Source organism: Rhamphochromis sp. 'chilingali', assembly GCF_963969265.1.
Source record: "Rhamphochromis sp. 'chilingali' genome assembly, chromosome: 22".
Taxonomy (NCBI): domain Eukaryota; kingdom Metazoa; phylum Chordata; class Actinopteri; order Cichliformes; family Cichlidae; genus Rhamphochromis; species Rhamphochromis sp. 'chilingali'.
Genome location: NC_137950.1, coordinates 25,665,906 through 25,692,482, shown reverse-complemented (window position 1 = coordinate 25,692,482; position 26,577 = coordinate 25,665,906). Strand labels below are relative to the sequence as shown.

Genomic DNA, 26,577 nt, shown 5'->3' with positions numbered 1-26,577 from the left:
TTAGGTTTAAAAAAAGCTTGTGTGAGCGAATGAGGCTTGTAGTAGGAAAGCGCTTTGAGTGCTCTGTTAGTAGGACCGATTATCTACAGAGCGCCTGCAGAGCTCTATAAATAAATATTTGCTGGCCTTTAGCAGCATAACACAAGGTTGATTCAGGGTCACCTGATCCAGTTCAAACTGTAAGCTTTATCAAAGAGCAAAGTTTAAATGTAGAGAGGTTTTCACGTCTTTGTCCTGCAGCCAAACTGGGAGCTGGTTCCACGGGAGAGGAGACTGATGGCTCATTGTGACATGTTGCATCATTAACATGGTCTAGAGTGCCAGATGTGCATTAATCCGCAGCCAAATATAGTCAACAACAAATGCTCTCACCAGCTGTTTTAGCTCCTTTTATAAATGCTATTTTTAAAAATGTATATGTCTCTAATGAGGGGAGGATTTAAGGCCTGAATGTCATAAACAGCTAGAGTATTCAGAGATTGTCTGTCTTTTTACGGGGGGAAATATATATTTACCCTTAATGATCTACACTGTAGTTCCCTGTGACTGGTGTTGGCTGCTTTTTATGTAGTGTATCTATATCTTTATTATTAAGTCCTCCAGTGTCAGTTACCTGACAGACCAGTAATACCTGTGTCGCGCTCACTGTCAGAGTCACAAGTGGAGAAGCTGACTGTATAAGAGGAGCCTGGGTGGTACCAAGTTCCATGGATAGGAATAAAAGGGAGGGAGCGGCAGAGAGTATCCATGTGGGTCAGCAGGCTAAACATAGCACGAGTGGACGAGATATCAGTGTGAAGGAGAGTGGGGAAAAACAGACAGTGTCCATGCATGAGGGCTGTGCACATCTTTAGCTGCGGCTTTAACTAGAACTGTACCTCAGCCATGCATATTTTACATTCCCACTGCTACATCAGGTCAGCACTATGTGTTTTGTTTGTGTCATCCTTTTGGCTCAAACTCTTGTTTCTTCTCTTGTGTATTTGTTTTTGGACCGCGCGGCCACATTCGGCACACATGTCGAGCCGCAAGGAATTCATCTGCTGCTCTTGAACGCCAGTTTAGGTTTTATACTGTTTACTGCGGAGAATGTAGAGTATGTGCATTGAGTTTTCCGAGAGGCACAGTCTACAGGACTCGCACATTTAGAACTGTGTTGCAATCTGTATCTCGCCGCGGAGCAAGACCTGGGAATTGAACTTACTTTGGTATGCTCGTATAGCACACGCTGTCCTGCCTCAACCTGCAGAGACTCAGATTCCATCAACATATATTCAGTTTAAACCCATGAACAGAAGGTCTTCTATGTGCTAAGTGACCAACGTCTTCCTCAACTGTGCAATACAATTATATATATATATATATATATATATAAACAAATCTACTTTTCTGTTTGTTTGTAGCAACAAAACATCATAACAGATGAAGATGCAACATGCCACTGTGAATCTAAACAGCCGTAAAAGCTTTCAGACTAAACCACTTTTTAAAATACAGTCATTTTATGCCATTATGTTATGTATTATACAGCTATTTTATTTTTCAGGGTCACTCGTCACAATGTCTGTCTTTTTTTAATGAGAGCTCTTTGAACAAAGAACACCTCTGAGGTTACTGCATAGACTGTATATAAAAGGCAGAGATAGGCAATGTAATATGACTCATTAGCTTCTGGATTCCCATATTAAAGCCTTGATTTTAGGCATTGCCATCTGGTAATAAGTTCTAAGTTGTGGTACCACAATGTGGATGTGACATCATGACTACATTTGAAGTTAGGGTGGGTTATAGCCTATTTTATCATGGCTTTAGCTGATGCTAATAGCATGCTTTTTACTGTGGCTAAAAACCTCTCTTGCATATTTGTAGAAACTCACTCTGTTGGTTACGTAATTCTTATTTTGATTTAATACAAAGTTTGTTTCTCTGCACTTGCGGCTGCTGTTGATCCTCATCTTCTCGCTGTTTTTCAAGTGGTCCACGTTAGCTAGCTAAGGCTAGCTGGCTGCTCTGGTCACAAAGGCCTAGAGACCAGTTAGCAACCACCGGTTGCTAGGGAAAAGTATTTCCTTTTTTCCTGTCACTAGTTAAAATTGGTCAGAAAGAGCTGTTGTTTCTGTGTTTTTGTTATTATTTTGTTATAATTTTCAGTGAATCACTAGTCATTACTCTGCCATTTGTTGCATCATTCATCAGAGCTCACGTTGCCGAGCTTGTGTTGCGGCACCTTAGGGTTTGTGCAAACTCTCTGTACAGAAATGCAGAGGTATAGGATAGTGTTTAGTGTAGTATAGAAGTATAGTCCTTGTAGGAGTGACAGAGACCTGATTAATGAGTATCTGATGTCATCCCGTTTGCTGATGTTCCCATCTGCACCAACATGCTGCTGCACTGGAAGACTGAGCTGTCACATAGCTGACAGTCTGATGGTTGTCGCCTCCAGCAGCTCCGTGGAGTGATGTTGGAGCCAGTTGGCAGAGGGAGAGATATTTACCTTTGAGTGGCATTGAGTGAAAACCCCATCGCATCTTTCTGCTGCTGTGACAGCTTTAATTCTTTTTTTTTTTCGCATCCTACTGGCACTTTAACTGACATGTTTTCCCACAAAGTGAATGAAAAACAACAGCCGTGTTCAAAGGCTCTCGGATTTCTTTAGGTATTACTTTGTAAAATATGCATATTGCATCAATTTGTTGTTTTATGTAGAAGTGTTGCTTCACAGGTGAGCAGCATAACTGCTAGAAATGGAGACGGTTGTCAGTGCCAGTAACATTATACCGTGCTTTTGACCACTGAAATCCACTAAAGAAGATACCCAACAGTCATGATAAATCAAGCCTTAATTCAACAGGCTGTTCAAGAGCCCAGTATAATACACATTTGTATTCTGAAAAGTGCAAAAGGGAACCATAGCTGAGAACAAGACACTGCTATAATTAAAACCAGTTTAAAATATGAAGGGTAGTTTGAGCCGGCATTCATGCACAATTATAGCAACTCGTGAGCCTGACAGGTAATTATATTGTTATGTTTCCCAGTTGGAGACAATGTTTGCTGGTGTGAAACACAAAAACATGCTCTCTTACAGGAGAAAAGAAAAGCCTGTGTCTCATTTAGAAGCAGTAACATAAAACATGTTGTTTATCAGACGTGTGGTTTTTTTTTGACCAAGAGAGCAGAGAAGAAAAATGTGCTATATAGCCACAGAAACATTAAGCAATGAGTAACATGACTGGAGCTCATTTAGTGTAGAACTTTTTTGTTTTGTCTTTGTGTAAACAAGACATACTGAGAGCTGCAATCATGGCAGTATAGTGCTTTATCAAAGTCAAAGTCAAATTTATTTATATGGCACATGGCTGTACAATTAAGATAATCAAAAGAGAAAAACATAGGGAGACATGATAAAAGTTAAGAAAAACAATCATCAAATTAGAAGATTTGAGTAAAACATAAGATCAATAAAAGTCATACAAACTCATTCTGATTTAAAAGCCAGGGAGTAAAAGTTGGTTTTCAGACGGGTTTTGAAAGTTTCCAGTGTTGGGGAGGTCCTGATGTGAAGGGGCAATTTGTTCCACAATTTAGGAGCACCAAAGTCCCGATCTCCTCTGTACTTGAATTCTGCAGACCTCAGTGATTTTGCAGGAGTTTGCAGGAGTGTATCAATTTAAAAGATCGGAAAGGAATGAGGGTGCTAACCCATGCAACGCCTTAAAAACAAATAATAAAATCTTAAAATTAATTTGAAAACTAACTGGCAGACAGTGTAATGATGCCAGTATGGGAGATATGTGTTCTCGCTTGCGTGTGCCACTTAGTAACCGTGCTGCAGTGTTTTGGACCAGCTGCAGACGGCTAACTGATGACAGGCTAACAGCAGAGTAAAGACTATTACAATAGTCGAGGCAAGATGAAATGAAGGCATGGATAGCTCTCTCAAAGTCTCTAAAAAAGAGAAATGGCTTCACTTTAGCAAGTAGCCGAAGATGAAAAAAACTTGATTACAGCATTGATCTGTTTATCAAACATTACATTGGAGTCAAAAATCACTCCTAGGTTCCTCGCAAAGGTTTTTTTTTTTTTAAACATTTCTAAGGGGCCAAAGTCGCAGTGGTCACAGGGACCAAACACAATCACCTCTGTTTTCTGTTCATTTAGGTTAAGAGAGTTTATCGCTTCATAAAGCAAGAAGGCTCCAGAAGCCACGCTCTCATGTTAAAACGCTAACTTCCTCCATACAGTTCATGGAGTCTGGATGGCAGTTGAATATTTTTGCAAGTCATTTGTTCAAATTATATCAAGCTTAAAGCTATTCTTTATTAAATGCATCAGCTAGATTTTAAAGCTCATCAAGCCACTGAACTGTCCATGTTGATGCTTTTTTGGATTTATTTCATGAAACAGTTCATATTGTTGCTATTCGTGAGTTTTCAGATTTACTGTTTTACAAAAAGGCTAGAAAATAGAAAAGCGTGTTATGATTTTTTTTGATTAAGATGACACTTGCTTTCTTGCGTTCTTGAAAGTGTGCTGGGTCTAAAAATGTGAATTCACTGCTAGTATTAGGTAAGTTGGAGCTTACACTATTGTCCAATGGTGGCTTTAGAGACCAAGATGGCAACAGCAATAAGCTAAAGTTGAGACTTCTGAATTCAAGTATGCAAACAATGGCTGACTTCACAGTGGCTAACGCTCCTTTATCCATGTACAGTCTGGAGGAGACTAACCTACCTTTTATTTATTTGTTGTTGATGGCTAACAGGGCAACAGCTTGCATGAACTTTACTTAATAAAGGGATGATTTGTCAACTTGAGTTAGGAAGTTCAGTCCCATTTTAAGTTTACTATTCAAATCCACTCATATGCTTAAGTTAAGAGTATTTAAATTATTAAATTATCCATCTCTCTAGATGCCTGTCTTTGGATGTCTTATTGCAGTAGCTAATCAGGGACGGCTTGCCGTGACCGCCATTTGAACCCGGTTATGTCATTAGAAAGGCAGCGACTCTCTCATTAAAAACTCCTTTCATAAGATTAAAATGTAGCAGCAGAGGAAGGATCCTTTCACCCATTAATAAAGAGTACACTCTTATACATCTCTGTCACAGAGCAAATTTAACTCAGAGGCTTGTGTGTTGTGACCTTGAGTCCAGCAGAGTTGGAGCTCAGTTTATTTATGGTTGTAATGGAGTCCTGCTCCCTCTCCTGGAGCTGGCGTTAAAGGGTCCTGGTGTGGGAGGAGAGCCGGAGGCTGTTAGAGAGCAAAGAGCTGGACTCTTGGGATTCTAAACACATCCCAGACTTGCAGGGAGCACTCGCTGACTCCGGCCCATACTGTACTCGCTTTTCATAACCCCCCTTACCTCACCTCTCTCTGCTTTCATAACTCTCCTGCAAGCAGCCAGCTCCCATCTGCGCTTTACATGCCTTCCACATGTGTCAGCGTGGCTTCAGGTGTGTGTGCACATCCTTGCTGTGAATGCGTGTTGCTTTTGGCTGCATGGTTGACACCTACACTCTTTGCAGTTCTTGTCTTTCGGCTGCTATTGTGGGGTTTCCCCATGAGCGCTCTCGTAATTGGCGTGGTTTTGGGGACCTTACTAGTATTCCCCGCAAAGTCTTTTTCCTGCTACTTGGATTCAGTTTGGGAGCACTTTCAGCTTTTACTGCCAAAATGCATCAATTTGCTGCAAGTAAAGCTGCCTTTTTCTTTGACATAAACTTTATGACTTAACTTTTGGTCTAGAGAGCTCAGTTACAACTGAAAATTAAAATTTATGGTGGCAAATCATGCTCCTATATCTCTATGTGATTTGAGTACCAGATGCTTGGCTGGTAAATGGATATAGGGAGAAGGTTTACACAAATAGAGAAGCCAGTTTACTTTCCATATATGGTTTAGCATGAATTATACAGATTACATTATCTCTTAGTCACTCGATCTGTTGTTTATAGATCTGTCCTGGAGCCCATTTATACCTGATATTAACGTGGAGACTTGGATTACTTGGAAAATGATATTTCCATCTGGTATTGATTCTCATTAGCTTGATTTTGAAGCTGACGAATCTCTATAAACAGAAGTGCTGACCATGTGTTTGCCAAAATGCAAGCTCAAAGCTACCATCTGTCATCTAAAGACATATAACAGAACTTACCTGTATTTATAATCAGTGACCACTGGATGGAACATAATATATCTGCTGGCTTCCCCTCACGATGTGGCCACATTGCTGATTGGTTTTGTTGGCATAAAGGGAAACGGTGCTATTGTATCAGATCTACTTATTTTCCATTCGCGGAGAAAGCATTTGTCTGCAGTTCTTTGATGTGCAATTTGAAAAATCACAATTGAGGGCACATAATCTGTCTGGCTGAACAACCAGACACCTGCCTGCAATGTGATGTCAGTGTGAGCCAAACCCCCTCCAGATGTGATTTGTCTGATTCAGCTCAGACTGTGATGTGTTTGGCATACCTGGCTATATATTTTCTTTATGACCTACATACATACAGCTTTACAGAAATAAGTGTTGTATATTTACAGGCGTTGATTGTTCCTCTTTGCTTGTCTCTCTTTGTTCCTTTGTTATTTCTCAGGTGGCTCAATGGCCCAAAAAGGAAGAGGAAGAACAGCCAATGTTCGGTGAAGAGCATGACTGGTGAGTGTCTGATGGATTGACTCTCTGGAGTGGCACCTAAGAAAAAAGCACTTCTCTTACCTGAAATATGCCTGACGTCTTCAGATGTACCCCTTTACTTTAGAGAACAAACAGTCTCCAAATATAGGTAACCATTCATTTTGAAAATTGCTTTTCCAGCACTTTGTTTTGGAGGTGTTTGATATATTTTTGGATTCTCTGAATCTTTTTTGCTTTATAAAAAAGGACTCTCAGTCTCGCCACAGTGTACCCAAGCACTGAGTGAGTGACTGCAAAGAAGTTAAGCACAAGATTGATTCCTGCCGCGTGTACATTACACTTTCAATTTGTCAAGAGCAAAGAGAAGAAGTAAAACATCTTGGCACCTGTCATCAATAAACGAAAGCCTTCTGCTTTGTCTGTTTTCATGTTGGATGCAGTTCATTGTCAGAGTGACAGCTCCAAATCCCCTGAGCTGGAAGAAGCGAGTGAGGAAGGGAGGTGAGAGATTGGGAGCGATAGAGTGGGAGGAACACCAACATAAAAATCCAAGTCTACAGGATAGCTGATTTAATATAATATATCTCCCAAGGCTGAGTCCAAATGTTTCCCCTCCCAGCAGGCTTCCTCCCTGCATGACTGCTTGTGCCATGCTTTACCTGCCATGGTTCATTTGAACTGGGAAAGTATGACAGTATGTCTGTCTTAGGGGCATGGTTGTCTGAGATTCAATTATATACACTGTCAGAATTTTCTTCTGAGAGTGGACCAACCCTCAGCAAGTGAATGGATACCTTAACAACCATAATATCATTGTGTTGTGTCCATACAGTGCATTAATAGGCGACTAGCATAAATATAGACGATTATAATATGTTAATAATGAAGCCAATAATCTAAGCCTAGGTAACCAAATCATCTTGATAGATAGTAGATTTACAGTAGAGCTACTTTACAAGAGTAGCTTTGCATGAATCGCTAATGAGCCATTCATGTCCTTATTATCCATATGGCACATTTGGTGTAATTTCAGCTTGTCGTGCCCCTTCCAGTTCTCCAGGCTGGACACAGAAGTGTACAATCAAGTCAGTTATATGTGCAGGAGCTCAGAACTTCTCAGATTACACCAAGGAAAAGCTGAAACAGCTTGAAAAAGTTTCTTTGTTTTTAATCAATCGGTAGAAGATTGCAAGAAGTCCAGAGCACCCAAAATGCCAGGATAAGTGCTTACAGGGCTGTGATGATGTTACAAACTGTTGCATCCTTTAAACCAAAAACTTGTACGAGCTTTGACTGCAGACTGAAGACTGAGGTTTTGGATTACTGGCATTACTGGTAATATGTGCATCAAACATTTTAGGTTTTCGATTTTGGATGCAGGGCAAGCACAGTGGCATGGATGTCAGCACTGTTGCCTGAGTTCAATTCCACCATCAGGCCGGGGTCTTTCTATGTGGAGTTTGCATGTTCTCCCTGTGTTTGCGTGGGTTCTCTCCGGGTGCTCCGGCTTCCTCCCACAATCCAGAGACATGCAGTTAGTGGGGATAGGTTAATTGGAAACACTAAATTGCCTATAGGTGTGAATAGGGGAGTGAATGTGAGTGTGGTTGTTTGTCTCTGTCTGTGTGTTAGCCCTGCGACAGACTGGCAACCTATCCAGGGTGTACCCTGCCTCTCACCCTAAGACAGCTGGGATAGGCTCAAGCGCCCCCCGCGACCCTGACAAGGATAAGCAGGAGCGAATGCAAGGATTTTGGATGCACTGATTCTCTTTTTTTCCTTTGCACATTACTCTATTTTCCGTTCTCTCAAAGTGCACAAGCCTTCTGCCACCTCAGTTTCTTGTCGCTCCCTTTGTCTGCATTTTCACATCTTCTGTAAAGGAACCAGAAACTGGCTTTTGCCCCTGCAGGATTATGTTCCCAGGCAAAAATAAACCCTCCTCTGACAGAGCAACCCTGTGCCCACCGCTATTTTAGTTTCATTTTAACTTAATTCATTTATTAAAAGTTCAAGGACGTCCACCGCTTAAAAGAAGGCTGTTTAAAACAAAAAGCACCAGACAAAAGCGCATTGACCAAAACGATTTTTGCCACGTTTGCCATAATTGGTAGTTTGATCAATTCTTCTCGGGCCCTTTCAGCGGTACATAAACACAGCATTTAATCCATTTACAGCAATAGATTTTAAGTGGCATTCAGGGAAGGGACAATAAACACAGCTGCACTTAGCTTTGCGTAATAGCTGTTGATTCAACTCCAGCTATCGGTGTAGTATTGTCCTCCGGTGTCATCAGTGTTTACAGTTTCAAATGTCACCTCGCTTGGATGTTGTCATGTAAGGACCTCTAAGAAACAATCCCGAGGCTCCTTCAGGGATTCAAACGCCCCTCCCCACCCGATTTCACTCACACACACAGACATACTCTCACATGCACACACACTTTGATAAAACAAAAACGGCAAGTGTTATGGTGGGAAACTTGCGGAGACAAAATATTTATCTTGACTCAGCCACACTTGAAAAATCTCCTTCCTTTTCCTGCGTTTTGCTGGTGGCCCGTCTGGGAGGGGCCGGCAGCCAGAGCCAGAGAGCTGCAGCGGTATTGATTTTGGGCTTGGCTTCCAAACACAGCCACAGCAGCGGCTCGGGGATCCGCCTGCTGCTGCCTGCCCTGCCAACACAGCGGGGCTGACATTTTATCTTATGTGATGGTTCTCTGGTTCTTCTGACTCCTTTTTAAACCTCTTTCCCCTCCTGCATTCTCCCATCTGACCTTTTGTCATTTCTCTGGCTCACCTCCCTTTTACTACTTTTCTTTCTTTTTCTCTTTTTAGATAAGTTCTTCTTATCTTTTTTTTTTTTTTTAAATTTGACAGAAAGAAGCCGAGTGCTCCTCAGTTTGGAAAACTGTCACTTTTGTGCCTTTGGCAAGTGCTCTTCTCTCTCTTTTGTCTTTTTTCTCTTCTTCCCACTATCCGCTTCTTGCCTTCCCCCTCCTCCTCTAAAATCTGTAACCGAGCCAAAAAGGCAGAGCCCAACTGACACTGCCAGTCACTGCTCTCACCACGCCTTGGTGTACGCACACAGACACACAAAAGCGTATATCACTGGATCCATTTTTAACCGCTAAAAATAAAGAAAAGCAGGCTTTCAAAGATATCCCTCATTAGATTTTCTATAGCATTTTTTTAATAGAAATATAATCAATAGAAAAAGTAAAACTACATTAAATCAATACTTATTGTGTACTTTGCCTTTAACATCACCGGTTTTTCAGCTTTTTTTTTCTTTGAATCACCGAGAGCTTGCCACAGTTCTTCTGTGGATTCGCTTCCGTCTCCTAATGTAATCTGAAACTCTGTGGGGACCGAACCATCTGTTGCGCGAACCTTTAGTCTTCTTTCTTTATGATTGGGGTCTTTGTCGTGCTGCAGAATGAATTTGGGACCAATCAGACGCTTCCTTGGTGATACTGTGTGATAGATCACAATCTCAACACCCCGATCCTCACACACAGTGCGTGTATGTGCAAAGTGCAGAGATTTGTGTGGGGCTGCACTTAAAACACCCACACTGAATTTTTTTGCGACTTGTAGTGCATCGTCTCCGCCCCTCCCAGCTTCATAGCTACTGTAAATATCACATGAAATGTCTGCAAATCTGCTATTTCCTGTGTCTCCTTGCTTGCTTTTTTGGTCTCGCAGTATGGAAAAAAGAACAAACTGTGCCTTTTCTGAGTTTAAAGCAGAGGAACGACTGTGAAATAGGACAGAAAGAGAACAATCCAAATACTGTCACTTTAGATGAGCTGGCGCTGTAGTATCTGCTGTGAGAACCTCAGCTCAGTTAGGATCAAACCAAACAGTAAAGCTCTTGTGTGTTTAATTGTGTGACCACAGTAATTTGAGTAGCTTTGTGTCAGTACACAACTTAAAGGAATGACTGAAGTAGGAAAATATGCATAGTACTTTTTTCTTGTTTTAGTTTAAAACAAAGTTTGCAGACTTTCCAAAGTAATTCATGTAATACAGCTTCCTCCCAGTCTAACCCTATTAGTTACTTGGAAACCTTGTTGAATATCCTGTTTGCTAATTAAAGACTAATTACAAATGGGGGTTCACTTCTTACATGCTCTCCTCAGAGCATTATCATATGCCAGTGTAAAAAGAAGTATTTCAACTCCGGCCACATTTACTGTAGCACCAGAGGGTAAGTGGGGTTGATTGTGAGCTCTGCTGCCTCTGTAACCACACAGCGGTGTCACAGTGCACTGATGTGCTCGTCTGCATGGCTGTAGAAAGGTTAAACCATTACAGTTTACTAGGAGGGGAGCTTTAAAGAGACGAGAGCTAAAACCGTTTGGCTTCAAAGGTCACAGTAACATAAGTAACTTAGTTTTTTATTATGTGAATCATGCAAAATTACACTAGTAAAGTCTAAAACTAAAAATATGATGCTGGAAAGTGAACTCACATTGACCACTTTAAAGGTGCCACAGGCTGCGTAGCGGTACTGTTCACCACAGAAACTGTGTGGGTATAGTCTAGTGGCCCTATTTGAATTATTAGCACTTGTCTCTATTAGAAAGGTACTGACTGCGTTACCCTGCAGGTTAAATGATGTGAAGAAACAGACGATTTTTTTTATTCAGGCATCACAGTGAAAAACTCGAACACTACTGTTGTGTTCCTTCCAAGGTCTCCAAATGTGCTTTTACTTTCTTATTCAGAGGTTTGAATTCACAGTGATGTACAGTAGCACAAAAAGGTAAGGACGACGATGATGAAGTACTTCTGCCGTGGTAGGATGTAATTGTTTTATAGATGCTCGCCCACAGCATCGGTGAGAAACACACGATCTGTCTTTTCATTGGTTCTTTCTCTTTCAGGGTACATTCCCAGCTACCTCGAAAAGGATGAGCCATGTGTGGTGTGTGGCGACAAGGCCACGGGTTACCACTACCGCTGCATTACCTGCGAGGGCTGCAAGGTACACACACAAACCCAGAGAAGCCCACAGCAGGTTCATAACCCGCATAATGGCTGCAGGAAAACTTAATTTAATGCCTTCGAGGTCAAGTGCCAAGACACACGACTCACAGCCGTGCACGCGCACACTCTTTATAGTGAACAGCCATGCACCGAGGTCATACACATATTGCTGTCACTTCATCTCTGAGCCGTGTGTCATTTGTCTTCCTCGCTGTCAGTGTGCTGTGTGATCAGACTGCTTTGCTTCCTTTTGCTCATGTGTTTGTTTATCATTTTATATTTAGGCGTCACTGAAGGGATTGAGCGTTGCTGGCAATGATGCATTTGATGTCTCAGTTATTGGGCAGCATTGGGGGGGAAAAAGACTTTTTTTCCTTTTGTTTTTTTCAAATAAATCTGATTTATGGTAAATATTTCATGCTCACTTCCCTTCGGTATGTAGAAGTATCTACGCCTGTCAAAAGAATGCTTTAGATCTAATAATACAAGCATAATATTAAATCTCCTTTCACATTTCCATCTACAGTTTGTTTGTCTTGTGCGTAGATCATTGGGCCGCCGCGTAGCTTTCACAGAAATTGCCTCAGATTTAGTAGCAAGTGGGGCTGACAATACGTTTAATCAAATTTTGCATTAAACACATAAATTTCACAGTAAAGACGCAGCAGCGGTAATTAAAATGTCTCCCTTCCCGCCAGCAGCGGTTGCGGCTGGAAGCAAAATGTTTTCAGGGCTTTTACTGTGCTCGTATTTCTCCATCTGTGTCACATCCACATCTGCCTGCTCTGTCTACCTCCAGGGTTTTTTTCGTAGGACCATTCAGAAGAACCTCCACCCGGCCTACTCCTGTAAGTACGATGGTTGCTGCATCATCGACAAGATCACCCGCAACCAGTGCCAGCTGTGCCGCTTCAAGAAGTGCATTGCTGTGGGCATGGCCATGGACTGTGAGTGCACGCACAAAAATATAAAACGAAAATGAATTGATGTCACTTGTTTATTTTTATAATAAACATTCAAGAGGTAGTAAGACTAAACAGCACGGGGACCTAATATTTCACAGCTGGAGCTGCAACTTTATATATATGCAAACAAATTTGAGGTGATATACAAATAGTGTGCCTGCCTTTTTTTTCTAATTTCTTCCTCCTCCTCTTCCCACCTCCTTTTCCCTCCAGTGGTACTGGATGACTCAAAACGGGTGGCTAAACGGCGCCTGATTGAGGAGAACAGGGAGCGGCGTAAGAAGGAGGAGATGGTAAAATCCCTCCAGACCCGTCCGGAGCCCACGGGGGCCGAGTGGGAGCTGATCCGCTTGGTGACGGAAGCCCATCGTCACACCAATGCTCAGGGCGCACAGTGGAAGCAGAAGCGCAAATTCCTGGTGAGAAGCTACGGCACAGTGATACACAGCCAATTGTGATTGTGCATTTTCTTTTCTACATTGTTGCCGCACTGTTTTTCCAGCATATTTAAGTGATAGCTTAGGGTTACCTCAGCTGGGATTTTTCATTGCTGTCATTTCTTTAGAGCAATTTAAGGCGACTTCTTACATTACAAGATTATCTACTGAAAAAAGTAGCTTGTTAGGTTTCACCATTACCTTAGAAAAAAGCTTCTTCTCCGACAACATAAACAGCAACAAGCTCATTAATTTTACTCAGTGACAGCCTTAGCCGAACTAAAACCTAGCCATTGCTGTTTTGAAGCTGGCTTAATTGCCTTCCTCAGCGGGCTTCACAAACAGTGTTGGGGGACTGTGATTAGCTTGCAGTGACTGAGGTGGAGCTCACAGACACTTATTGATGTTGTTTGTGTCAGTTTCACTTGTAAGTTCAAGGTGATTACGGCATGATGTAAAGGTTGTCCTTTCTGAAATCCAGCACGCTGAGCTACAGATAAACGCTGTGGCAAAAGTACAATTCATTGTCTTTCAATATAAAGGATCCGTAGTAGCTGCACACATACAGAAACTGTGGGGCAAGGAACAAAGGAGTACAGCAGCCTTTTAACAGCATAAAATTGCTCCTTTAAAAAAAACTTTTGTTTTGTTTGGTTTTTTTGCATTACTTCATTTGCAAAACTTATCTGAGAACTCTTTACATCAGGAATACAGGTGAGAGACATCCGAAGCAGATTATCAGAGGGTCTTTTATTTTGAAAATTCTCTTTCTTTTGAAGGCAAACAATCTGCACTTCTGATTTGTGTCAAATTTTCACACTTTCATAACCACTTAGTGGGCGAGTTCTTATAGACAAGGCATTGTCTTTCATGTAAACTATGAGTGACTGTGGCAGTCTGCTAGCAACCACAGCAGTCACAAGGAGGCTCAAAGTGCAGCACTGTACACACCTTTGCAACAAATTTCACCTAGCAGCAGCAAACAATACTCATCAGTGTTCCATTTATGGAATACTCGGAGGTTGCCGGGGTCTCGCCAGCCAGTCTCTAGACCTGTTCACTGGGGTTTTAGCTGTCAGTTTCACAGCAACTGCCAGCAACGTCCAGCAACCACTGGGTGAAATCAGAAAGCACTACGCCACATACCTCTTTGCGATTGTTTTGGTCTCAAAGTAATGGATTGCCACAGTCACTTTAGGTTTGAGCGGTGGTTGAAGAATAGTCATTTTTCCCTAGCAACCAATGGTTGACAGGCTGTCATCAACTGGTCTTTAGGCCTTAACATCATGACCTGTTTACATCGATGACGAATCAATTATCTTATTTAGTATTTTGATTTATCAACCTTTCCACTTCAGATTTTTCCTCATTTTGAAAAAGTTCATATTAAAAATATATTGCATGCATCTTAATTTTGGGATGATTTCAAAGATACCCAAGCTTTTATAGAAGCCATCACACCCATATTTCTTAACCTGCCTGCATACACAGAACCAGAGAAGCTCTCTGTGCATGTGTGAATATGTGTGTTTGACAGTGACAGGGATAATTACATTTACCCCAAAAGATTTGAGGCTTATATGAACTTTTAATTTATATTCATATTTTGGGAGTAAAAAATACCCATTGCAGAAATAAAAAGAGAACCACTCCTGACAGAAGCATTCCCACCTGACTAATGTTATAATATTTCTTTCAAGTCATCTCCTTCTTTCACCGGTGTGGGTTGTTGCAGGGGACACATCAATAATAACTGCACTTATAGTACTCTAACAAGTTCCTTTGGATGGATTCAATTCAATTCAGCTTTATGTATACAGCCCCCAAATCACAACAACAGTGACCTCAAGTTGCTTTAGATAATACGGTGAAGACACTACAGTAATACAGTGAAACTGAAATATTCAGACGACCCCCTATGAGCAAGAACTTGGCAACAATAGGGAGGAAAAACTCATTTTTAACAGGAAGAAACCTCTGACAGAGCCAGGCTCAGGGAGGGGCAGGGTGAGGGGAGAAGAATAGAAAGGCCATTACAGCCGAAACAAGTTTAAGTCACATTAAGGTCATTTTAAATCTGTTTAAAGCACTAAATATAGGTTGAAAATACCCAATAAACACAACCACCACAATCTATTTCACACAATAAAATTCTGTAGCTCTATTTTAGTGTTTTCCAACAAACATGCAGTCACTCACATGTCTTTATCGCTGTGTATTCCCCGGTCTTTTTCTATTTTTCTCACCTCGTCTGTGCCTTTATTCCTCAGTTCCCTCCAGAGTTGTGAGTTTTATTCATTCAAATCTTCTGGGTTCTTAACGCAGACATAATTCTCCTCATAGTTTTCACCTCAACTTTTCGTTTCCACTTTAATCTCACGCTCGTCTTCATTTCTTTGTTTTCTCTCTCACTGTCCCTCGGCGTCTCCCCTCGCTTTCCTTTCTGTTTTGCCCATCTGCTTTCCGTAAGATCCTTTCTTATCTCAGCCAAGGCAAATCCTCAGTCATTAGCGCTCATCTGCAAGTTGGCAGGCATTGTGTGTGTCTCTCACACACTGCTCTCCTGCATGTGTTAGTGCTCAGATTCATCCTGGACAGCCCCGTCTGGGTGTCCCCGTCTGTATCAAGCTCCCCTGTCACGCATAAACACAGACTCTGACCTTATGTTTTGGCTCAGGCTTATCGGAGATACTTACACAGTTTTAAGTGCCTGTCAACAGCTTTGCAGCAGAATGAGATGATATGTCACGTACAAATCAAGGCGCTGTATTTAAAAAATTCTATCCCACCAAGGTGGAGAGGGTTTCAAAGCATTTGTGGCCTGCTTATTTCAGAAGGCAGTGGATGGATGTGATGAGAACGTACTCACATAGCTGCATAGCTTTGTCCTGTCACCACTTCCTCATGACTCATGACTTGGTTGAAGGCTACAGTGAGCAGGTGGAAGGTCAGAGTTGGTGTTAAAATTAGGGTTAAACATATTTTTAACAGCACTTAAAATTAAAGCGCTTTATGTTACGGACGGGTCTTGCACCAAGCAGAATTTAAAGCTCAGCACAGTAACCCTGAGCTTGGTTCCTCTAAAGGATCAACTGTTCCATTTCACACGGCATTCACACACTAACGGGGCGCTGGAGTCACTTAACCCTGAATATCTAAATTTAAATGCTAAGCCAACCAGGATGAGCCCATTCTGCCCTATGAGGACTACTACTTTAAAACAGCAGCAATCACACTTCTTCTCATACATTGTACTTCAGCATGCAAATGATGCCGGATGCACTGAGGGATGACCCTCCTCACTTAAACTGCAGTGTTTTCCTGAGAGAAGAGAAGAAATTCAGTATGTTGGAACGCTAGTTTCATTGTTACGCTGCATATATCAGGTACAGATCAGATACAGGCACAGAACAAATAAAGAATATGGGGGGGATACATGAGTACCTCGCATATATGTGTGGAAACCAGCTGCAACCCACACGAACAAATTGAAAATATGTAAATAGTTCGATTTCCTCTGGTGGCCAATTGAGGCTGACTACTGTAGCGATCAGTAGCGGTAGACTCTTATGTGAAAATGGCAAATTCTAAAGTAGAAATAACTGCCTGATGCTAAAAATGGTTTTGTTCTCTATAGCTGACTTAAACCTTTATAAGCACAGGGGAAAGTTAAACTGTCGTGTGGATGCCAATGCACATTTTAAGCATGAACTCACCACACTCATCTGTATGGTGTTAAAAGTCCCTAGAACCCTTTTGTTCAAATATGGGAACTTTAAGACCATGGCAGGCAATAATCTCAACACAATGCAGCCTAAAGTGGAAATTTTAATTCTAATGCATCTTTTTTAATTTAAAAAAAGTAACAAAGTGCTTGAGAGAGGTGGTCCTTAGGTGTCATTCACACAGGCCTAGACACTGGATAGCAACCTGCTGGCAACCTTCAGTCTCCAGGCAAAAACGTGTATTCTCCAACTGCTTCGCAAGAGGTTGCCGGCAGTTGGTAGGTGAAGTTGGTCTCAAAGAAATGTATGGTGCTACCCCGAAAACCTTATTACGATCAATTTGGCCGCTAGCAGACTGCCGCAGTGACTTGTAGCTTGCGACTTGTTTACAAGCACTTGCCAACTCTTTGGTAGCGGCAGTGAAACTGTTAATAGTGTGAAGCGCAGAGAGCATTCCCCTTCAGATTAAATGTGTTTGTTTCAGCAGTAAGGCACGACTTCTGGTCTGCTTCTTCTAGCACTTGTTGGGTATTTAACATACTTTCTATGTAAATATACAGGTGACCACTGGTTCTAGCAACCAGAGAAATTCAAAGTATATTTTTAGTGCCTTAGCCTAAGTGCAATGAATTTCAGCCAGTGACAGCAGCAGCCTACAGAATCCAACCAGTTGAGGGAAACACATTTTTTCCCTACTGACCAGGGGTTCCCATTGGGTTGCTGACTGCTCTCTAGCTCTGTGTGGCTGAGGCTTTACAGACTATAAAGGATAATAAGAAAACATCTGCTATCATTACACTTAATCTAATTTTTAGACCAAGAAGAAGTGACACATGAGCCACTCTGTTTCCATTTTTAGTTTTGTGTGCTTTGTTTGTTTGTCTCGTGGCATCACCCACAGCACATTGTGGCAGTGTTGACTGCTTGTGAATGAAACCGTTTCAGAGATAATGCGGGGCCTGATGTTTCAGATTTTTTATTGTTGCTAAGACCAACTAACATATCTAGCCCATTGAATCATTTATGGAGGGGAACACACTGCTCTGACTTGTAACACAGTGTTCTCTCTCACACGCTTTGGTCTGGCATCTGGAAACGGCGTTGATGAGAGAAGATTCGGTTCAGCTGTGTGCGGCAGCTGTGCCTGTGTGGGTCTCTACATCGGTCCAAAGGTCATAGCATTCCTAATTGTCTGATAGCGTTTCTATTAAAAGTAATAGCAAATCTTGTTCGTTCACAGTTCAACGCAGTCTGCAGAAAATGCATGAGATAGTTTTGTTTGTGCACACCTACATATTCATGTATCCATCAAACAAGCTGCAGACGAGGTGTAACGTCTCGTCGACGTCAACAACCCCGTCTCAAAGAAAGGAATGTCAGCACACTGGTGGTCTGCAGCTTTCCAATGCAGTAGGATAAGATTGATTCCATGTGTATTCAAAAGGCTTTTCCCTCAATATTCAGATAGTTCTCAAAGATAGAACTACAATACACGGGATCATACAAATTTGTGAAGCATGAATGCAAAATTATTCACTCATATTTACTAACAGGCGGGGTGGCGAGCTATCCATCTTCCTTCTACTTCCCGGCTACTAATGGTCAAAATGCACTACTTGTTCCAAGTTTTCTATTCAGTTTGTTAGGCGGGAGAAGTGAAGCATAAATCGTCACGGCGGCACTTCATCTCACACAAACCTCCTTTTTTCCCCCGATTGGTCCTGAACTTCTGACCTTTAAGCTGTTGCTCTCAAAAACATTAAAAGGCCTTGAAAAGCTCTCTCTAGCTACTTAGTTGTGCTGCAACCAGGCAATGAGAAACAGACATATGTGATTCATGCATGGTGGGCATATGGTTTTGGTTGAACAGAGATATCCAGAGTTAAAAACAGCAGTTTTTTAACCTGTATTCATGAGGTGCTCTTACGATCATGCCATGCAGTTCATTTTACTCTACTGTGTATTTAAAGCACTGATATGCAAATGATATGTGACCTTGTATATCTAAAATTCTTGCACCTTGCAAAGTCGCTTCTGAGTGATTGGCACTGATAACAATTCAGCATGTTGTGGCAGTTTCACTATCAATGTTCCGTCACATTTCTGTGATTGGTGATAATTTATTCATTAGTAATGCATTTTAACCACACACATGTTCACTGTTGCACAACAGTGAACCCAATTTATCTTCTCCAGCTCTGCAGCAGCAAACTTTTTGCAGACCTATTGCATCTGATAAAATAAAAGGTCAGGATGACACTGCAGCAAAAAGTTTTTACTGTTTTCTCCTCTTAATGAGCAAATCCCCTGAATGTAATGCTGCTCATCTTCAAGTCTAAATATCTTTTGGCTTCCTTTGGGACACATTCTGGGCCTTTTCCTTTTCAATGTGCAGTTCAAGGAGAGCTTAACACTTATTAAAAAGCCTGCTTCGGCTCCCTGACTAACTAGTCTGTACAGCAGCAAACAAACACATAATCCCTTGCCATCTCTGCGGGTACAGCTGAGTGCTTTTCCTCAGTGTCACCCAGATGGCTATGCAGTAAATAAACAATAACAGTTGGAAGAAAATCACACGAGTCCATTAGAAAGCACATATGAGCATTGCATAGGCCAGAGAAGAGGAAACTATTTACAAATACTAATTAATACCCGTACATTCATTGTGCATGAACGGCTCTATGGCAATACCAATTCACCAGCTGCAGTCATGTGAAAAAGAACGTTTTCACAGGCCTCTATGCAGGGCTGTGAAAGTTTTAGAACATCCCGATAACTTGAAGTTAGCATTTTCTGTGTGACTTTTTCAGTCTCATATCCATGTGGAGGAATTTTGGCCCAATCTTCTTTACAATGTTGCTTTAGTTCATTGAGGTTTGCAGGCATTTGTTTATGCAGAGCTCTGTTGCAGCATTACAGTCGGTTTAAATACGTGAGTCTTTCCTTTTTCAGTCATTCTGTTTTGGATTTGCTGCTGCGCTTGTGATCATTGTCATATAGCATGACTTAGTTTGGGTCAAACTCTGCCTGCCTTCACTCTTGTATACCTCTTTTTGGTATACAAGAGTAATCTGCGGTCGACTCAGTTACTGAAAGTCTTGTGGTTGCAAAACAGGCCTCCTCCACCACCCTGACAGTTTGTTTGAGGGGTTTGTGCTGGTATGCTGTATTTGGTTTTCACCAATTCTGGCGCTGTGCGTAATGACCAGACATCAGCGTTTTGGTCTCATAGAACTCTTGTGTTTTATTCACATGCAGCTCTGCAGACTTGCAGCTCTATCCTTTTTACAGAGAGGAGGCTTTTTTTTAATTATCCTGTCATCAGCTTTAGCATTTAGCATCCATGTTGGTGTTTATTTGTTGTTTATTTTCAGATTGTTTTGGGGGTTTTTTTTTTTTGCAATTTCTTTGAGCATTGCACACCACGCATCTGACCTTGGGATGAACAGCCACTGGGAAGACTGTAGCATTGTGTTAACACACAGTTGAGGAATGAATCAAATACACTACTCACACATATAGCTGGGTTAAAACTTGGAAAATAGTCCTGCAAACTAGATACACGAAACAAATGCTGTTGAGCGGATTCTTAAAAATTGTGAACTGTATCACTGCCAGAGCAGAACAATGCTGCATGAACTTTATTCAAAGAACTGAAGGCTGCATTTGCATTTTGTTGATTAGGCAAGCTTTACTGAATCGCTTTTAATTTAAAGATACTGGATGCCACCCCTCCATAATACGCACTTGGCAAACTATCAAGTCTACTTTGTCATGTTTAATTTAAAAGGTCGGTAAGTCCGAATGAGTAATTAAAGAGTTTAAAAGTGTTCTTGTGTAAATAAAATTGTACCCATGAAGTCGGGTAGTGACGATGGGATCTGTGGAGTGTTGCCTTTACAGATGCATTGGTTCAAAGAAGAGAAGACCATCCCCAACTCTGTCTGTTGCTGCTGCCATCATGTGGGGTGGTTTCTGCACAGGCTGCAAATATTGCACAGTAGATTTGTAATTTTAGCAGATCTAAAGCCTGCTTGCTTTCTTTAAGTGCTTCTCTTTTGTCCCCATTAAGAGTGAGGGACATCAGCTGATGTTAGCAAGTGACAAAGCACATAAGATCATTGAGAAAAGGAGCTGAGGGACGTTTTCCCAAAGTCTTCGGCCTCCTGGGTCTCCTCCAAGTGGCTATCGAAAAGAGCATCTTCTTTTTACACTGTCTGTGCACTCACCTTTTTACCTATACTTGTATTAACTAGTGAAGTGTAATAATCAGCAACGATTGTATTTTTGTGCCTGTGCAAACTTCACTGGGAATTACATAACATATTTTGCCAGAGGACCTGTGAGAGTCAGCGTCTGCGATTTGAGCTCTTTTCTTTCCAAGTTTTTTGTTTTTCTGCTGCCTCTTTTTCTGCTTGAGAATTTGAGTAGAGGAGTTTGCGTCAGCAAAGCTTGGAGCAGCATTTGTGTGCGATTTCATGACTCATGTTGCCACACAGCATGATGAACAGTTTACAGAAAATGCAGGCTGAAATCCATCAGAAGCAAAATCCCAAAGGATGATCAGATGGATGGGATCAATGGCAGCGTGAGCTGAGCGACATTTTTCCTAATGAATATTTGTAATCAAGTCTGCGGATGATGGTAGAAAATTTGAGTGAAATACAAACTTTGCTTATGCCATACAAATTCATCACACAGAACAGTGACATGATGGGATCATTTCCAAATCACATTAAGTCCCCCGGTAATACTAATCCTGGATGGATTGAGCTACAGACTATATTACATTGTCATCTGTGTCAGTTGTGAATCGTGACACAGAGCTAAACCCGAGAGATCTGCCCGTCTCTCTCCCGACAGCTGTTTTCCCAATACTGACATGAAAAATGGCCGCTGACCTCCACCAACAAAAGCAATGTTTTGTTTTGGCTCTTGCACGACAAGAGTTGCAGTCCATCAAAGTTATTATAACAACTACTTGAAATTTTCCATAATTGCCCAGCTTTCAGCCTCACAGCAGAGGACTGGCTGTGTTTGCACTGACTTACGCAATCCTTCTTCCTCTGCATCATGATTGATGACTCTTTGTTCGAGGTGATTATTCCTCTACTTTTATCTCATCCCATTTATAGCCGGAGCAAAGTCTGAATAAATGACTCTGTCCCTGACACATGCTTTATTTACTGGAGCGGGAAACAATATTTTTCATAGTCATAACATCAATTCAAACAACTCTGTAAACATATATATTAGTGATCGGCGGTCTCCCTTTAAGTAAGTGTTATCGGTTTGATTACATGTCGCCGTCCTTTCTCCAAGGACACTCCACTGTCCTCTGAAAAACTGTTCGTTGATTTGCAGCACTTTGTGGAAAACAAACCATTTAGAAAAATGTTATGTTCTGAAACACCTTAAAGAAATCCCATAAAAAGGCCATAATATTTACTACTTTGTCTGAGGTGCTCAACTACAACAACACACCGTACGAACTGGAAAGGCAAGCAGCTGTGACTGGGAGTTGGCTCGAATCACTTTGCTATTTTAAAAGAAGGCTATTCGTAGTACACATAGACAAATGTAGCCACAGATATAAAAGTGCAAAAATGTCTGTCTTAGACTGCAGAGACAAACAGGAGGGATGCTTTCTCTAAGTCAAGAAGTGGATCACAGATTAGGACATCTGACTGCGAGCGCATGATATCCTCAGCACATTTCCATTCCATTTATTTTGTAATTTTGTGTAGGATCATGCTTTAAACTATCAAGCTGATGAATGACATCACTTTAATGTCAAAGAGACATGAGGGGTGTGTTCCAAAGTCTCTCCTGCACAGGCCTCCTCAGTGTCCTCTTAAGTCAGGGGTGTCCAACTCCAGGCCTCAAGGGCCGGTGTCCTGCAGGTTTCAGATGCATCCTTGATCCATCACAGCTGATTCAAATGGCTAAATTACCTCCTCAAGATGTCTTGAAGTTCTCCAAAGGCCTGGTAATGAACTAATCATTTGATTCAGATGTTCTGACCCAGGGTGAGATCTAAAACCTGCCGGACGCTGGGCCTTGGGGCCTGGAGTTGGACACCCCTGTCTTAAGTCATACTGGTTTCCACGATTGGTACAGAAGCACTGAACTACTGTCCACTGGATACTTAGGATATTATAGGCTTTGGACAACACTGAGCGTGGTTGTTTTTGATGTTTTTATGGAATTGTTGACTATAAGCATTTGAAACAATGCAACTGGCCCACAGTTCAGTCAGTTCAGTCTTTTGACTGCATTTAAAAGATGTAGGTAGCAATCGTGACATTGTGCATTGTTTAGTAAGCCCTACTTTATCCTTGTTTCTGACTCATAATTTACAAAATCAGCATTTTGTTGCACATAGGTGTTAAACCAGCAACTGAACCCAAAAATATTCATGAAAGTGTTTACTGAGGTCAAAGATCGAGGGACCCTCAGGGCTGGTTTGCAGTTGCTTGGGCATTAGAAGCCTGGGCTTCACTTTGCAGAGCTGTAAACTAGGTTCATCATATATGGATGAAACAGTTTTTATTCTTTTCTGCTTTACTAATATCTAATTTAACTTTTCCTCTGTGCACTAATCAACCGCCCACATTTATTTCCCCATTTAGCCAGAGAAAATCGGCCAGTCTCCAGTCGCTCCAACATCAGACGGAGACAAGGTGGACCTGGAGGCCTTCAGCGAGTTCACCAAGATCATCACTCCCGCCATCACCCGTGTCGTTGACTTTGCCAAAAAACTGCCCATGTTCTCTGAGGTGAGTGGCGGTTAATTTGACCTGAAGAGCACAGCGGAGGCCAGAATTAACACAAAAATTGGCAAAACTGTTCATTTACCACAGCTAAACCAAGATTGCTTCAGTTTACCAGAAAAGTCCAGCACACAAGGAAAGTGCTGATCATTTACATATTTCCTCAAGCAATCGCAGTGTTTGCAAAATAAACCGGCCTTTGTTTCTGACAATTAGTGAAGCATTCCTGCTCCTGTTTGGCCTGCCTCACTTAGCAGCACGTAATCATGTTTCCCTTCTGCGCTGCTTGTAATGAGACCTCGGGTGATTGGATAATTATCAGGGTGTATCAGAACTGTTGTCTAGCGGGACAGCTGTAGTGACAGAGCAGTATGACTGTGAGTCTGCTGCGTGATGAATTACAGAAGAGGAAAAAGTCTTTACTGTGATCTATTAGAGTTTATGAAAATGTCACTTTTTTATTTTTTAATCAGCATATTTTAATGCATTGTATAATTATTATACAAGAATCGCTATCATGATGGATACTACTAATCAAGTCAGTGTCTGAGCATAGATAAACTCCTCTTAGTTTAGCTATAACAAATTTAAAGTTTGAATATTCCAGACACAAGCACATGATCAGCAATGTTTAATTTCCTATCTTCTTCTCACATTGTAACATATTTTATTATAAAAGAAGCCATTTTAATCTGATTAAAGAGGCAGAGGGAGGGAACTTGTTTGGCTTACAAGCGATCTGTTCGTGGCTCTGCAATAAATTACTAATAAGAATCCACAGAAACAAAGCCAGCATTCATTTAGCCAGTAAAAATTAATCTGTTGCTTTTTGACAAATTGATGCAGTACTAACTGCATTATTAGGCATTTACTTTTAAGCCTGCCCCCTAGTTAGAAATTTACAAGACAAATCAAGCCAGTGAATGTCAATTAATCTGCTCTGCAGTCAAGAGCAACGAGGAAAGAAACCAGCTTACATCAAGGTACGATTAATTCAGCACATCAGAGGCTGCAGATTTAATTGAACAGGTTTTAACCCAGAGTTTCTAATATCCATGTAAATCAGGGTGTATTAGTCATAATCTGTGTTCATCAGTGGGGGGGGAGGTACGCCTATTTTCAGCCCATCTTCATATTTCTCCTCCTCCCATCCCTTCCTCTTTAGCACGTCTCTCTGCCTTCCTTGCTCTCATTTATTATTTAGTATCCTCTTTACCTAAATTCTCTCTGCCATTATTTGCTGTACTGCTTTATTGACACTTGGATAATGGCGAAGATGTGGGAAGGTAGCAACGCAGCTGAGTCATATCTAATGTGTGAGCACTAAGGCAATCAACTGAAGGGCAGATATTTCTCATTTTTCTATGAAACTTACTGAATTAAATAAAAAATTGGTGTCAAAGATTCAGTTTGTGGATGGCAGGTTTACAGGGCAGTACCGGCTGTGAAACCATGGATGTATACAGATGCCAGTGTTTGAAATAATGCTGCAGAAGACATTTTTTTGTTAGCTTGCTTCATTTTTGTAGTTATTTATTACTACGACCCGTTGATATCGGCCATAAAATGAGATGATACAAGCAGCTTAATTGAGTTTCCACTGAAGGGTGTCTGCGATCCAGATTGGCTGAGGAGCTCAGTAATTTGGGATGGACTCAGATTAGAGCCACTATTCCTCCACATTGAAAGGAGCTAGGTGAAGTGGTTGGAGCACCTGATTAGGACGTCTCCTGAACACCTCCTTGTTGAGGTGTTTTTGGCATGTTCAGCTGGAATGTTGGCCCCGGGCAAACCAGGGCTCACTGCAGAGAATATACCTCTCAGATGGCTTCTGGTGTTTCTGGAAGAAGAGCTGGTGAAAAGGAGGTCTGGGCATCTCTGCTCAGACTGCTGCCCCAGCCTTTAGATCCAGATAATGAGCAGATGGATGGATATTATACAGCAAAATGGTTTATAAAGGAACACAGCTCTCTGAAATACAGTAAACTAAATAAAATACAGTAAAAATGGGTTAATAAATTTGGTAAAAACATACAAGGACATCAACTTTCAGATGACATTATAGTGACTCAGCATAAACAGCATGTAAAGTATAGTGGTATCTTTTATTGAATGATTATTTATTTATTTAAAAAACCTGTTAAATCGTTTTGTTTTTGGTTTTTTTTGCACTTAATGTTCACGTTTATTTTTAGCCTTTCGCGTGACCGCTTGTCTGTGAAAAGCGCTTCATAGATAAACTTTTCTTACGTACTTGCTTTGTTTTTGAGAATATGACAATATGTTTGCTCGGAAATGAAAACGAACGTGTTTTTCATTCACCAGCTGCCTTGTGAAGACCAGATCATCCTGTTGAAGGGCTGCTGCATGGAGATCATGTCCTTGCGCGCAGCCATGCGCTACGACCCAGAGAGCGAGACGCTGACGCTCAGTGGGGAGATGGCTGTGAAGCGGGAGCAACTGAAGAACGGCGGGCTGGGCGTGGTGTCGGACGCCATCTTTGATTTGGGCAAGAGCCTGGCACAGTTCAACCTTGACGACACGGAAGTGGCGCTCTTGCAAGCCGTGCTTCTCATGAGCTCAGGTTAATGCTAAAACCTTTATTCCACATATTTAAAGCTACATGGCAGTCTCTGGACTTGTTGCACATGTTATTAGTGATATATCAGTTTGAATTTAATGCAATTTAAATGCAAATTTTTAGAGTCCTTTGGCCTCGCAGTTGCAATACAAAGACATCATTACTCGATACTCTACATATTATACAATGTAGCCTATTTTGAATCAAAATCTAATTATAGTCTGAAGATAAATGTCCACATGCATATTCAGTGTTGGGAGCTCAATTTAAATGTGATGAATAAGTCTTTGCATGTCTCTAGTCTTGGTTTATTTATTGTAGAACATTTATTACGTACATGCGCAAAAGTGCAGTTTTTTCAAATAGTAGGATGCAAAAAAAGAGGGGATGCCCTCGTCTCTCTCAGTGCATCCACCAATTATTTAAAATATGGCAAATATACATAAATAATATATGAA

General features: G+C 41.3%; 1 protein-coding gene across 1 annotated transcript in view; it reads left to right on the top strand.

The window, feature by feature from the left end:
* Positions 1-26,577, top strand: part of thrab (thyroid hormone receptor alpha b) — a 168,591-nt gene that overhangs the window by 125,434 nt on the left and 16,580 nt on the right. The window contains exons 5-10 of the mRNA XM_080872288.1: positions 6,604-6,665; positions 11,536-11,636; positions 12,438-12,585; positions 12,817-13,022; positions 23,398-23,544; positions 25,864-26,122. Coding sequence (XP_080728414.1) covers positions 6,604-6,665; positions 11,536-11,636; positions 12,438-12,585; positions 12,817-13,022; positions 23,398-23,544; positions 25,864-26,122 — 923 coding nt within the window. The remainder of the gene's footprint in view (positions 1-6,603; positions 6,666-11,535; positions 11,637-12,437; positions 12,586-12,816; positions 13,023-23,397; positions 23,545-25,863; positions 26,123-26,577) is intronic.